Source organism: Sphaeramia orbicularis, chromosome 24 (assembly GCF_902148855.1).
Source record: "Sphaeramia orbicularis chromosome 24, fSphaOr1.1, whole genome shotgun sequence".
Taxonomy (NCBI): domain Eukaryota; kingdom Metazoa; phylum Chordata; class Actinopteri; order Kurtiformes; family Apogonidae; genus Sphaeramia; species Sphaeramia orbicularis.
The window spans coordinates 33776570-33790071 of NC_043979.1; the positions used below are offsets into that span (position 1 = coordinate 33776570).

General features: G+C 37.9%; 1 protein-coding gene across 1 annotated transcript in view; it reads right to left on the reverse strand.

Moving 5' to 3' along the window:
* Nucleotides 1-13502, reverse strand: part of ppp2r5a (protein phosphatase 2, regulatory subunit B', alpha isoform) — a 68784-nt gene that overhangs the window by 26014 nt on the left and 29268 nt on the right. The window contains exons 3-4 of the mRNA XM_030127795.1: nt 6304-6405; nt 5885-5977 (exon numbers count right to left, since the gene is read on the reverse strand). Coding sequence (XP_029983655.1) covers nt 5885-5977; nt 6304-6405 — 195 coding nt within the window. The remainder of the gene's footprint in view (nt 1-5884; nt 5978-6303; nt 6406-13502) is intronic.

Genomic DNA, 13502 nt, shown 5'->3' on the forward strand with positions numbered 1-13502 from the left:
ATCATTAGTCTATTGTGGTCGCTTCAGTATTTCAATGATGTGCTTAAACTGAAGAAACAGTTAAATTATTACAATAATTTTGCATTGTTCTGAAGAGAAAAGAGAGAATATTAGACCACATAAACACTGTGAATGTCATCTATTATTTGTGAATTTGTAATTTTGTGTCGACAGTATCAAATATCTACTTAACCGGGACGAGTATCTGTGTAAATATAGTATTTTACAGGGTGCATAGCATCATGGGGCATTAATGTTAATAAGTTAAATCTGTTTATAGTGATTGTTTGGAGACATTTTTACCACATGTAGAGTCAGGACACAAAATGGGTCACAAAACTGGGTAAATAAGCAATGGTATGTAAATGATTTTTGTTCTAAATACATCAAATGAATGACTCAGAATATTAACTTATACTTAAGCGTAAGTTTGACGTACTCTACTTCATTCCATTTTACGCTACTTTTTACTAAATTGTACTTTTTACTCCATTACATTTATTTCAGACTTAAAACCGCTTGCATCTTTTGACATAAAAATTATATTTGTATAATTTAGTATGTATGATAAAGTACAGTACCACCAATGGAGTATTTCTCCAGTATGGTATTTGTATTTCTACTTAAGTAAAGGATCTGAATACTTTTTTCCTCTGCCTAATTCAGATAGACGAATGCTAGTTTTAGCGCTTTTGGTCTGTTAATTTCAGATGTTGTGGGCTTGCAAAAGTTGAGAAGGTGAAAAATGTGGAGTAAAAATGTAGATTTTATGTCAATTCAAGACAAATTTGTGTGAAAATATTTGGAAACCCCCAAGTGTTTGGTAAACTGACTTTAACCAGCAGGAGTTTGCACTGTGCCGACACAGGAAATAAAGTCATGACGACTGAAAGAGTCTTTAAATTAAGATATTCCTTAGAGTTACTCTTGAATATAATGCCAAACCCCGCCCCTCGCACATATTTTCCCCATTATAAGTAAATGGGAAGATGTTAAAAATTCATAAAAAATTTGAACTTTGACATACTCTTCTCAAAATGCAATGACATCTATAAAGTGAGAGCTATAAAGTCAGTTTGGTATGAATTCAACCAATAGTTTTGCTGCTATAGACGTGAAATTTTGCCCATTGTAAGTAAATGTAAAAAAAAAAAAAAAAAGATTTTAAAATTCATACAAAATTGAAAATTTGACCTACTTTTCCCAAAATGTAATGACATATATTCTGGGTCATTGGCAATCTAGAAACTAAATCTGGTATGAATTCAACCAATACATTTGCTGCTAGAGATATTTGAAATTTCCCCCATTATAAATAAATGGGGGAAAAATATATATATATATATATATTAAAAATTCATAAAAAAATTGTAACTTTGGCCTATTTTTCCCAAAATGTAACCACATCTATTCTGGGTCACTGGCAATCTATAAACCAAATTTAGTATGAATTCAACTGATAGTTTTGCTGTTAGAGTGTTAAAAAACAAACTGAACCAAAAACAATACCCCTTGCCTCCCCTTCAGGGGGCGGAGTAATAAAAAATATTCTATTCTATTGTATATTCTATTCAACAGAGCAGATTAGTATCATACCTGTATATCTAGGTGAAATCTGAATACAGTAATAATACGGGTCCAAACATATACACAGTTGCACTTCTTAAAGTCAAATAACCACAAATAAAAAAAAACCATCCATAACCCTCTACAGTCCCTGAGATTGTGTTTGGCATCTCAATAGTTTAGCTACGACTAAAGTGTTCCTACTCTGTGTGTAAATATGGCCTGGTTTCTAAAACTAAACTATAAACCATGGAGATTAAAAAAAGAGAACCCAGTGGACTAAATCTTTTTGCAGTGTGCTGGACAGCCCCATTGCAAACTCTATAAAACTGAGTGCTCCCTGACAAAAATGCCTAAAATACACCCTGGCCACATGATCTGCTCTTAGCTCCACATATGGCTGTTTTCCCACGTCGAAGCCTGTTTTTCTGAAAAACGGCAGCAGCATGTCATGGGTTTGGGACGGGTAACAGTTCCATTTAGCTCAGTTGCAGCCGGTGTATTCATCCATTTACATAGGCTCGCGGCTAAAAACACAGCTTTATTGACACCTCTTTAACACACACACAGAGCAGATACCCAGTTCGTGTTGAGTAAATGAGCTCCACGTTTCGGTGAGTCCACACCCATTTCTGAAAGGATGCCTGAGAATGATGCAATGAGAGACCCGCCTTACTACAGTACACACAGTAGTACCTGTCAAGTACTAATAATGAACAAGGACACAGCAGCATTTGTCCTGAGCAGGTATGTCTGGTATGTCGTTCAGGTGCAAACTGCCTAACAAAAGTATGAAAATGAAAACAACCCTAGTACTCCTCATGGGGCTTGTCCCACGGTACTAAAATGTGTCCTCTCTTGTCAAAACGTCCTTAACCCCCTCCAGGGTCTATGATCACGCCGGTGCGAGATCACATGACATTTTCAAAGCCCCATACCAAAAAACTAGTTCACCTGGAGCTGTCAACTTCACATTAAAGGGCAGATTTGAAACCCCCTCACTTTTTTCACATTGATGGAAAAGTGGAGATATGATCAGATCTTCAATTCTACATTTATACGTTCAGATTTGCAACCTTTGGAGTTTTGAGCATGTTTGTGGTTTTCACTGATACGTAATATGTTTGTCTGATTTGAATTTGCTGATTTTTGTGTATTGTCATTATGAAGGTGAAGTTGGCCTGAAAAAAAAGATGCCAAACATGGGTTGAGTAAATATTTTTTATGTGGTGTATTAAAACAAAAATCTTGTTAATCACAAATTGGAGAAATTTGCTTCATACTAGGAAAACTGGGTCACCTATGTCACACCGTATATGCCTGATTTTGTTTTCACTAATCAGTGATTGTGTGATACAGAAAAGATCACTCCCTACTTGTACATAGTTTTTTTGGTTTTTTTGACAGTTTTATTAGTTATTTATAATTTTTTCATACAGAACATAACAACACACAACAATCTGCAAAAGATAAAAGTCACAATCTAATAGCAAAGAAAATTTAGGTTAGTTATGAAATAGCAATCAAGTTACACTATTTAATTTTTAGAGCAGCAGTTTATATAACATTTCACAGGACTGTGAGACAAACCACACATTAATTGTTTTTAAGGAAACCAATCCATTTGCCCCATCTTATGAAGTAACATTCAGCTTGCGGCCTCAGCATAAATGTTAATATCTCCATTTTGTGAATTTCATCAACAATTTTCAACCAGTCCTCCAGCAACGATGGATCAAGTTGAAGCCATATAGTTTTTTTGTTTGTTTGTTTTTTTGGTTATCTGCCTTTCTTTTCAGTGTTTGGACATAAAACAAATATTATTTTGGCATTTAGAGCAGACAACAGATGTATGATACATGTACATATGGGATGTGAATGTCTGATATTAAATGTCAATAAAGAATAAATTATAAAAGCAAAATCTGAAGTTTCTCAAACGGCCATAATGGGCTTCATTTCCATCAACCTGTGCCTCCTATAGGGATGCGTCTCCCGGCTGTTTTTCACCTTTGTAGCTTCTATACATATTCATAACCTCCATCTCTACCAGACTGACAGTCCCCCGCTGATCGCTATGACGACTAAAGTCAACCAGACCGTCATTCCTGCCCTCATTGCCACCCAAACCTCCACCTCGTTTTCCTCGGCTCCAACCGCAGTCCTCTTCCCTCCTGAAGAGTAAACAACAGGGAGCTATTTAAAGCTCCCCCCACGACACGCTCACATCATGGAAAAGTCGGTCCCGGCACCTCGGATGCGGCCCAGCCAACATTCCAGACCCTGCGGTCCCCCGTTAGCTGCTTCAGACAAGACGTGAAGCATTCCTGCAGTAGGTGGGGGCTGAAGCCGGAGCAGATGTAGCCGAGCTGCAGCAAATTAACGGGCTGACTCATCAAACACACCTTACTGTAGCCTGTTGACCTGAATAACATTGTGTTGGTAATAACTGGTGTGATATTCAAGCAGTGTAATTCAATCGGATGTAAAAAAACAGCAACTGAACAGCTAAATCAACCTTATATTAACTGAACACCCGGATCAGCCAGTAGATCCTGTCACAACACCTCGCACAAGCATCCAGACACACAAGTAAGTCCTCAAATGAGAAACAATTTTTAGCCAAAGGGATCCTTTTCACTCTCATACACCAGTGAGGAACATAATTCACTGACATAAGCATCAATCTGCATCGAACAAATATTGACTGAATAACTGCGTTCCATTATTTTCGAGATCTGACTTAAGAATTAACAAAATGACAGCTGATGTTTCAGTGAACAGAATGCATTAGTTTCTTATTTCCTGCTTTGACCTTCAGTGTGTTTAGGCCAAAACTCCATCTTGATATCTTACATTTCCTGAGTGGTGATCTAAGATTACGGCTGTGTTTTGATATCTTGCAAGACATTATAAGTGCTCAACAGTTATGAATGTCCGGTAGTTTGAGCTTCAGACTGTCAGTTTTACTGTGAACCAATATTCACCACCCCTGCAAAGCCTCTACATCAGAGGTCTCATACATGCGGCCCAGGGGCCAAATCTGGCCCACCAAAGGGTCCAGTCTGGTCCGTGGGATGAATTTAAGAAGTGCAAAAATTACATTGAAGATATTAATCATTTTAGTTCAGGTTCCACATACAGACCAATTTAATCTTAAGTGGGTCAGATCAGTAAAATACTATCATAATAACCTATAAATACACACAACTCCAAATTTGTCTCTTTGTAAATGTAAACATTTTCATGTCATTTTACTGTATTTACACAAAAACAAACTATCATTTCACAAAAATGTGAATAACCTGAACAAATATGAACATTTTGAAATGTCTGAAATGCAAGTTTACCAATATTCTGCCTAATATTAAATGTTTTGTGTATTTGTAGATCCACTGTGGTCTGTAAGTTGTAATTTACACGTATAAATCATAAACTGAGACATAATATTGTTAAAACTGCACTTACTTTTCTTAATTTCAGTTCATGTTATTCACATTGTTTAAAAGGATAGTTGGTAGATGTAAACATTTACATCACATAGTTTTAGTTTTTTCCCTCTAAAACATAGAGGAAAGTTTGGAAATTACATTATTTATATATAATTATGTTATTATTTCACTGGTCCGCCCACTTCAGATCAAATTTGGCTTAATGTGGCCCCCTAACTGGAATGAGTTTGACACCCCTGCTCTACATTGTCCTTGATATTTTTTCTTGTTTCACAGGAAACTTCACAATCTGCATTTATGTCGACGTGGCTTTGTATCTGTAACACTATTGATTACAGACAGGTCTTTTGTCCTCATGCGCTCGTTCTGTCTCCATGATTTTCATCCCCTCTTAGATGTCTTTCTGATTTCATTATCATTTGTCAAGGAAGCTTTTAGCAGACACTTCTGCAATATCAACTTTTCTAATAATTAATAACCCTGCACTGTCTGCAAACAGGTGATGACATGTTCCTGGTGGGATGCAATGAAGCAATTTAAGTCATAAAAATGTTAATGCCTTTGTAAAACAAAATAGTAACTCTACCCCCAACCAATGCTCTTTATTGATGTATTAAAATACTTTAAAAATCATTACTGTTGTTGTTTTTAAGCATGTATCAATAGATGTATTTTCCCATTTGTCTATTTCCCTGTATGTCTGGGTATGTGCATTGAATGTTATATTCTGTGTCTGCATGATACCATGACCAGGATACATGGCAGAGGAGGGTTAAACAAAGAATAAAATAAAATGTAAAAAATAAATAAATAAAATCACACTGTCAGCTCTTAAAACAAAGGCCTCATGCAGTGCAGACACATACCTGTAGAACAAATTTCTGGTCAATGTATCGCTTTGCAATGCTGGGCTGGAAGTCTGGATTCTCTAAAAAGCGCAGCAGAAACTCATAGACCAGCTGGAAAATAAAGAAAAATTAACTGAAAAATGCATTTCGAATCTAGTGCAACTCAAAATACTTTCTGCAGGTTTCAGCAAGATAAATGTGTAACTTTTGAGGGTGTTATGTGACTTTTAACACATTTATACCCAACTGCTGACATCCAATTCATTATTCATCCTGAACCAAAAGCTCCTCTCAAAAACATTAAAATTCAAAAATTCAAACTATTAGACGATAGAGTTTTAAGGCTTGTTAAAGACCTGCAGAAACCCTGAAAAAGGCATGGGAAATTAAGTGTGTAAAGTGAAGCAGAAACAAGCTGCAAAGTGTCAGATTATTACCTGCATGTGAGGCCACGAAGCCTCTAAAGTGGGTTCATCCTCTTCTGGGTCAAAATCTGGGTTTTCACTTGGAGGAAGAGTCCTGAATATATTGGTGGTAATCTGAGGAGAGGAAGATTGTGAATCAAAAGGATGCAAAGAGATGACGTACAGATACAGACGATGAGTAAGTACAGACTCAGCTGACGACGTTATACTGAAATGAACCCTTTAACCCCTGAGACATTATATTCCAGGTAAAGGTGCTGAGTAGAAGCTTTACTGTGTGTTTTAGGGTCAAAACAAGGTGGAATATCAGAAAAAGACAAAGAGTGGAATTGATGTTTCACAGTTTTTTACTAAATAAGGCACTAAGAATGTACATTAATAAGAGAGAACAAACAAAACAACATGTATTACAATTTTGGCCCAGTAGTTTTTGTTTTGGGGCTTTTTTTCTAAATTGCTTGGTTGAACTCCAAAAAGCAGTTATGCGGTAAAACTTGGTAAAAACACAGTAAAAAAAAAAAAGGAAAATCCCGCCAACACCGCAAACTAGGGATGCGCCAGTCTGACTTTTTCAGTTCCAATGCCAATACCGATGCTGGGGCCCTGCATATTGGTCGATACCCGATACCGATCCGATATCATAGTTGATTTAGAGCAGAGGTTCTCCATATATAACCCACCTAGTCTTCCACATACAGGTCCATTGCATTACTTTTAGAATTATGTTCAGTATGCATGACATACCCTGTGTCGCAAGCATTTCAAGGGGAGGGATCGGTCTTACGGATCAGTTGCTTTTACTGATCCCCGATCTAGCCAAAAAGTTGATATCTGAGTCGGAATTGGTGCAACCTTACTGCAAACCGTAAAAACAAAAACGTCAAAGAAAAGGCTGAAAATAAGCCCAAACCTTCTATTTTTATAGCGAGTTATAGGGAGTGTTTTGCCCCCCATTACACAGGCAGCGGGGAGTGCACTGAGCATGCTCAGATGTCTATGGAAAACGCAAGGTCTATTCTATGAGCACATTTTGAAATTTTCCCTATTGAGCAAACGGTTGAATTTTTATGAATTTTAAAATACATTATACATTCAGAACGCTCACTACAGGGGTTAAAGCAGGGGTGTCAAACTCATTTTAGTTCAGGGGCCACATTCCCACTAATATGATCTCACGTGGGCCAGACCAGTAAAATAATAATAGTGAAAAACATAAATTTATATTATAATAATGTTTACATCTACAAAGTTTCTGTAAAAATCGGAATAATATGAACAACTGGAAATGTCTTCCGAAAAACAAGTGCAATTTCAATTATATTCTGCCTAAATTTATGAGTTTATCATTTACACGTGAGCATTACAACTCACATTACTATTACAAATGCACAAAATATTTAGTAACAGGCAAAAATTGGTAAAATTGCAAGTATTTCTCTTAAGACATTTTCAGGTTGTTCATATTTGTTCAGGTTATTCACATTTTTTGTGAAAGGATAGTTTAATGTAAACATTTTCATGTAATTTTACTGTTTTACACTAAAAAAAGAGAAAATTTGTAGTTGTCATTATTTACCAGTTATTATAATAGTATTTTACTCTGGACGGGGGGGGGGGGGTCACAAATTGTGTAAGAAATGCATTAATGATGTCAATGTTATGGAAAAATGATAAATAAAGTTGTTAAAATAATAGTATCTTACTGGTTCTGATCCACTTGAGAGCATATTGATCTGTATGTGGAACCTGAATTAAAATGATTTTGACACTATTTATTGTTAATGACTTCAGTGTAATTTTTGTATTTCACAAATTCATCCCACGGGCCAGATTTGGACCCTTTGACGGGCCAGATTTGGCCCCCAGGCCGCATGTTTGACACCTGTGGGTTAAAGGGTTAATGGATGAACATCCAAAATGAGCTAAAGGAGAGAAACCCAGTACAAACAAACATCTGCAAAATGTTCCTCTAGCCTTTTTTTAATTCACTTTATTTAAAATCACTACCAAAACAGAGAGGGTCTGAGTAAAAACCATTACAGATTCTGCATGTGGCACAGGCTCTTATTGAAATTCTGCACTGAAGACAATGAAGACAGGTCAACACCACCTCTGTTCCACCTTGTTATTTTTAGCAAGGGTAAATCTGAGAGTGACACACAGCAGAGCCGAGCGGGAAAAGCTGGCGTGGTGCGAGTGGATAGATGTGTGAGTGCATGCACGCTCTCATGCCAGGGCGATAAAGACCACATCAAATTACCTATTGGCAGCTGGAAAATCCAAATGACACTAATGGGAGAGGAAGGTGGCAAAGGAATTTTTAACCTGCCAGAGGCCCAGAATGTGACAAGCAGAAAAACCCCACAGCAACACTTTCCACACAGATGACATGTCTGAGCTGTGGGCATCACTGTTTTACTTCCAAAAAAACCACTCCAATTGTTGAAAACTAAACTAAATATTGCTTAAGTCTTATCTTCTCCTTTATCTCCTTCATTACATCTACCTCCCTATAATGATGCACTTCCTGACGTTTTTTTTCATCTCTTGTTTTGGCTGCAGCTCTCACATGATTTGGCATCTCTAACAGCCTCCCAGACAGGAACAAGGCAAAGGTACTGGTACATTCAGATGATCCGCTTTTGTTTTTCACATGACCATTGTAGCCTGATGTTCTCTTTATGAACAGAAAGAAGAAAGTAGCGTACTGGCCCGCGTGCTGCTACACCCCGTGCCCTTCAAGGTTGAGTGAGCTGTGTGTTCAGAGATGCTCACCACTGAACTGTATTAAGTACTGAACTGTGATTTTCCTGCTGGTGGCCTTCCTGTTTTGCTGATGTGCAGCTGCTTCTGAGATACTGCTTCACCATCTGGTACTTAAGTTTCTTATGTTAAACATTACAGCTGTTCGTTAGCAGCGCTATAACAGAACCTGTTTATGTTACAGCTCTGGAAGAAAATGAGAGAGACCACCGCAAAATTATCACTTTCTCTGATTTTACCATTTATAGGTATGTGTTTGAGTAAAATGTTACCGACAGCATTTCTCCCAAATTCCAAATAGAAATATTGTTATTTAGAGCGTGTATTTGCAGAACACGACACATGGTCAAAATAACAACAAGATGCAGGTGGTTTCAGACCTCAAATAATGCAAAGAAAACCAGTTCACATTCATTTCTAAACAATACAATACTAATGTTGTAACTTGGGAAAAGTTCAGACATCATTGTTTGGTGGAATAACCTTGATTTTCAATGACAGCTTTCACATGTCTTGGCTCTCCACCATTACTGTTGGATGACTTTATGCAGCTCCTGGCAGAGAAATTCAAGAAGCTCAGCAATGTTCGTTGTCCTGTGACCATCCATTTTCCTCCAGAACTTTTAAAAGTAGGTTCAGGTCCGGAGATTGGGCTGGCCATGACAGGGTCTTCATCTGATGGTCCGTCACCCAGACCTTTATTGACCTAGCTGAGGCCAGGAGCATTGACCTGATAGAAAAACCGGTCCTCAGAATTTGGGAACACTGTCAGAGCAGAAGTCCAGTAGTTTTCAATAGTTATTCTTGGTTTCCAATTACTTTTGTGGTACTAATAGCACTGTTTTTGCCTATTGCAAGAAGATAGTAATAGGCACAGTAGTGGTTTTTATACTTCTCCTTCTTAAATAAGACATGGATCAGGTATTTATTCAGTAAAATGAGGTGTGCTTGTGTTGGAATTCAAGAGACACAGGAATGGAATGACTGTCATGCGTGCACACTTGCTGATTTCAGAGGAAATGCAGTGGTCCCTTAATTTTTTTCCCAGAGCTGTATATATCATGATCTGAGATGCAAGAGGATGCCGGGGATGTGGAGATTTCCATAAGGACATGAGTTAGTAAGCTCGTGGGAAAAAGTACACAGCTACAGGCTCTGGAGTACAACCTCTGTGGAGAGACATTTTGGTTGATTTAAGGCGGCCATACACTGAGCGACTATTTCGATCGTTGCACGCAGCTCCATCTCAAACTACGCGAATCAATCGTAAAGTCAGGCTCACGATTCATGTTCTCACACTGTACGGACCGATGCTCGTATGCAACCTGACTGCTCACACTGTAGGACCACACACCAGAGGACGCACCACACGTTTGAGTGTTGTATCCGGAAATACAACATTAAAATACCAAGAAATCCGAAAGTGCATAGACGATTGTGTATTGGCGTGAGTCACGAAATGGTAGTGCTAAACAAAAACCAACGAGCTGCTTTGGTAATATGTGCCATTATCTGCGTAGAATCAAAAAAGAAGAAAAGACGATGATGTGTTTGGTGCAGGAATTGGTTGGCCAGACGTAGACAGTATGGGCTGTCAATCATACAGCGGGAACTACAGGTAAGCTGCAAAAGCTAAATTGCACTAGGCCAATAGCCAGCAACTGTAAGCTTAGAATTAGCTTACAGTAGCTGGCTATTATTGTATTCACACATGCACAGTGTGAGAATTTGAGGCACATCGGCTCATGGCACTGCTTTGACAATGTGATACCCTTACGAGGAGCGAGCAGGATTTCAAACAGCTCCGTTTTTCTTGCGAACACACGATTGCTGGTTGTGAGGTGGTTGTGACGTGTTAATCGCTTCTCTTTACCCCATGTACACTGCACGAAACACGACACATGATTAGAGGCACATCCGGCCCGACCCCAGAAATAGTTGCACGAGTGAGAAATCGTCTCTAAAATCGCACAGTGTATGGCCACCTTTAGGCTTCCGGTGCATTGTAGCCAAGTGGCGACTTGAGAGGGTTGAAAAAGTGAATCTAATTCTAATGCTGCCTTCACATGCCATCGCGAAGATGATCTTTTGCGCTTGTGAATTTGAAATTACCAGTGCATTGCGTTCAAGTGCTTTTGTTGTCGTGGCGAAATGAAAAATGGTTCACTGCTACTTAGGTAAAACAGTTTTGGATGTGTAAATTCATCTGCTACAGCTAGGGATGGGAATTGAGAATTGGTTCTTTTTGAGACCCAATCTCAGTAGCTCAATTCCTTGGAATCATCTGCCTGTCTGCTTAACGATTCTGCTTATCAATTCCGCCTTCGTTGCACATGCATGATGACGTCACACGTACGCTGCATTGGTTTGGTTCAGAACGTAGCCAACACAGTGTCGAGTCCGAGACACTCTAAAGTATGGCTATATTTCATGCGAAAAGATGACACCAGGGCCACTTGTAACACTTGCAAAGCTTCCATTTCTTCAAAGGGGGGAAATACCTCCAATAGGCTCAAACATTTGTCCACACAGCATGAAATTCATTTGCAGGAATGTCACGTGTTTGATATGCTACTTAGCGACGCTTGTGAATCTAGTGGAAGAGCAAACACCAGGGCATCATCCAGGCCTGGTTCTGGTGGGGGCAACAAACATCCTGCCCCCTCAAATAAAAGTTTCCGAAGTTAGGGACAAGGAAAATGAGGTGCACAACAGATGGAGACATTAAGCATCGTAAGTTTCCGTTTCACTGTACGGTCATATAGTGTGACTCACATTCACATCTATGAGCAATTTAGCTTAACCATTTAACCTATTAGATATTTGAGTTTGTGTAAAATTACAAGGGTGTCCACAACTAAATATTTCATTTCCCTCCATGTCTGCTCAGGGGTGAATGTCTATACAAGTCACCTGTTTAGATTATAAAAAGCCAACAATGTTTGTATGATTATGGGAGTGTCCACTGTGATTGACTGGGTTTCTGCTCTGTATAGTCTTCTTAAGGTGATCTGAACCATGTGAGATATTTGAATGTATTATTTTTGTTCTATTGTTTTATTTGGTATTGGTTTATTGTTCTTATTTTCATTGTTTTTAAATTGTACAGCTTTTAATGTCTTTCAATCTTTTGTTGTATTTTATTCTTTTATTTTGGTTTTATTTACTCTTCTGTACAGCACTGTTTCTGTATAGTTGTTCTATGTCTTTTAATCTATTCTTGTATTTTACTGTGTTATTTTGGTTTTTATTTACTCTTCTGTACAGCACTTTGGTCCACTGTGGTTGTTTTAAAGTGCTTTACAAATAAAGTTGGATTGGATCTGAATTCATGAAATGTCTTCAGATAATCAAGTATTGAGATTGGTGCGGTATGAATAAAACAGATTTGAACAGAAGTGAACGGTGTGGGTTTTGTTTGACAGATATTGCAGAGTACATCATCTGGAGCTCCTGTTTACTGAACAAAACCTATTCTTCAGCTCTGCTACAGTTACACTAATAAGACTGTCAGACAATCATGAAGTTTACTGGTACTTACAATAACTGATAATAGCTTACCTGCATTAGCTAATGTTAGCATTAATTTGCACTGAATTATATACGATCTGCCAGCTAGCTTGGCAATTAGCTCATACTCATAACTGTCATGAAACCAAGTTGTATGTGTTAACATTTTTTAAGCAGATGAAATTACTTGGTGTTTATTATTCCATGTTGGTGGATGTGGTGTGTGTTTTCATGTGTGTTCCAGTTTTATCCCTCTCTCTTCTCCAGTTCCACCCATTATAGTTTGTTTTAAGCCCACATGGACTGTTAACAGCTATTAATATTAAAAATAGAACCAATGGCCCTGTAGCTTACCGGCCAAATTAAAAGATTTGGGAAATGTATCCAGATGCCATTTATTGTCACCCAGTTATGTATATTTATTATATAACAGAAATAGCCCATGTTTTGGTCATATTCCAATCAGATCTGTAAAAAATTCAAATTCCAACTTGATATCATTGATACTGATTTATTGCATCAATCCACTTCCTATCTGTTATAATGGGAACATTTTTCAAAGTCGCACATAATCCAGAATCAGATCCAGATCAAAATAATTTCAATACCTTGTGTTGACATCATCATACAGAAGCTGTATACCAAGTTTGAAGTCAATCAGAACTGTAGTTTGGGAGAAAAAGACGATTGAAATTTTTTCCCCATAAGAGCCCATGTAAAATTTTCCATAAGTTCCCAGATCCAGAAGAAGATCCTGATCAGCATGTGGACATTATATTTTGGTCATCTCCCCATCAGGGCTGGACTGTAGAAATTTCAACTTGATATCATTTATATTTACTAAGTTACTGCAGCAATCCACTTCCTATCTCTTTTCATGGGGAAATTTTTCAAAGTCACACCAAATCCAGAATCAGATCCGGATCCAAATAATTTCA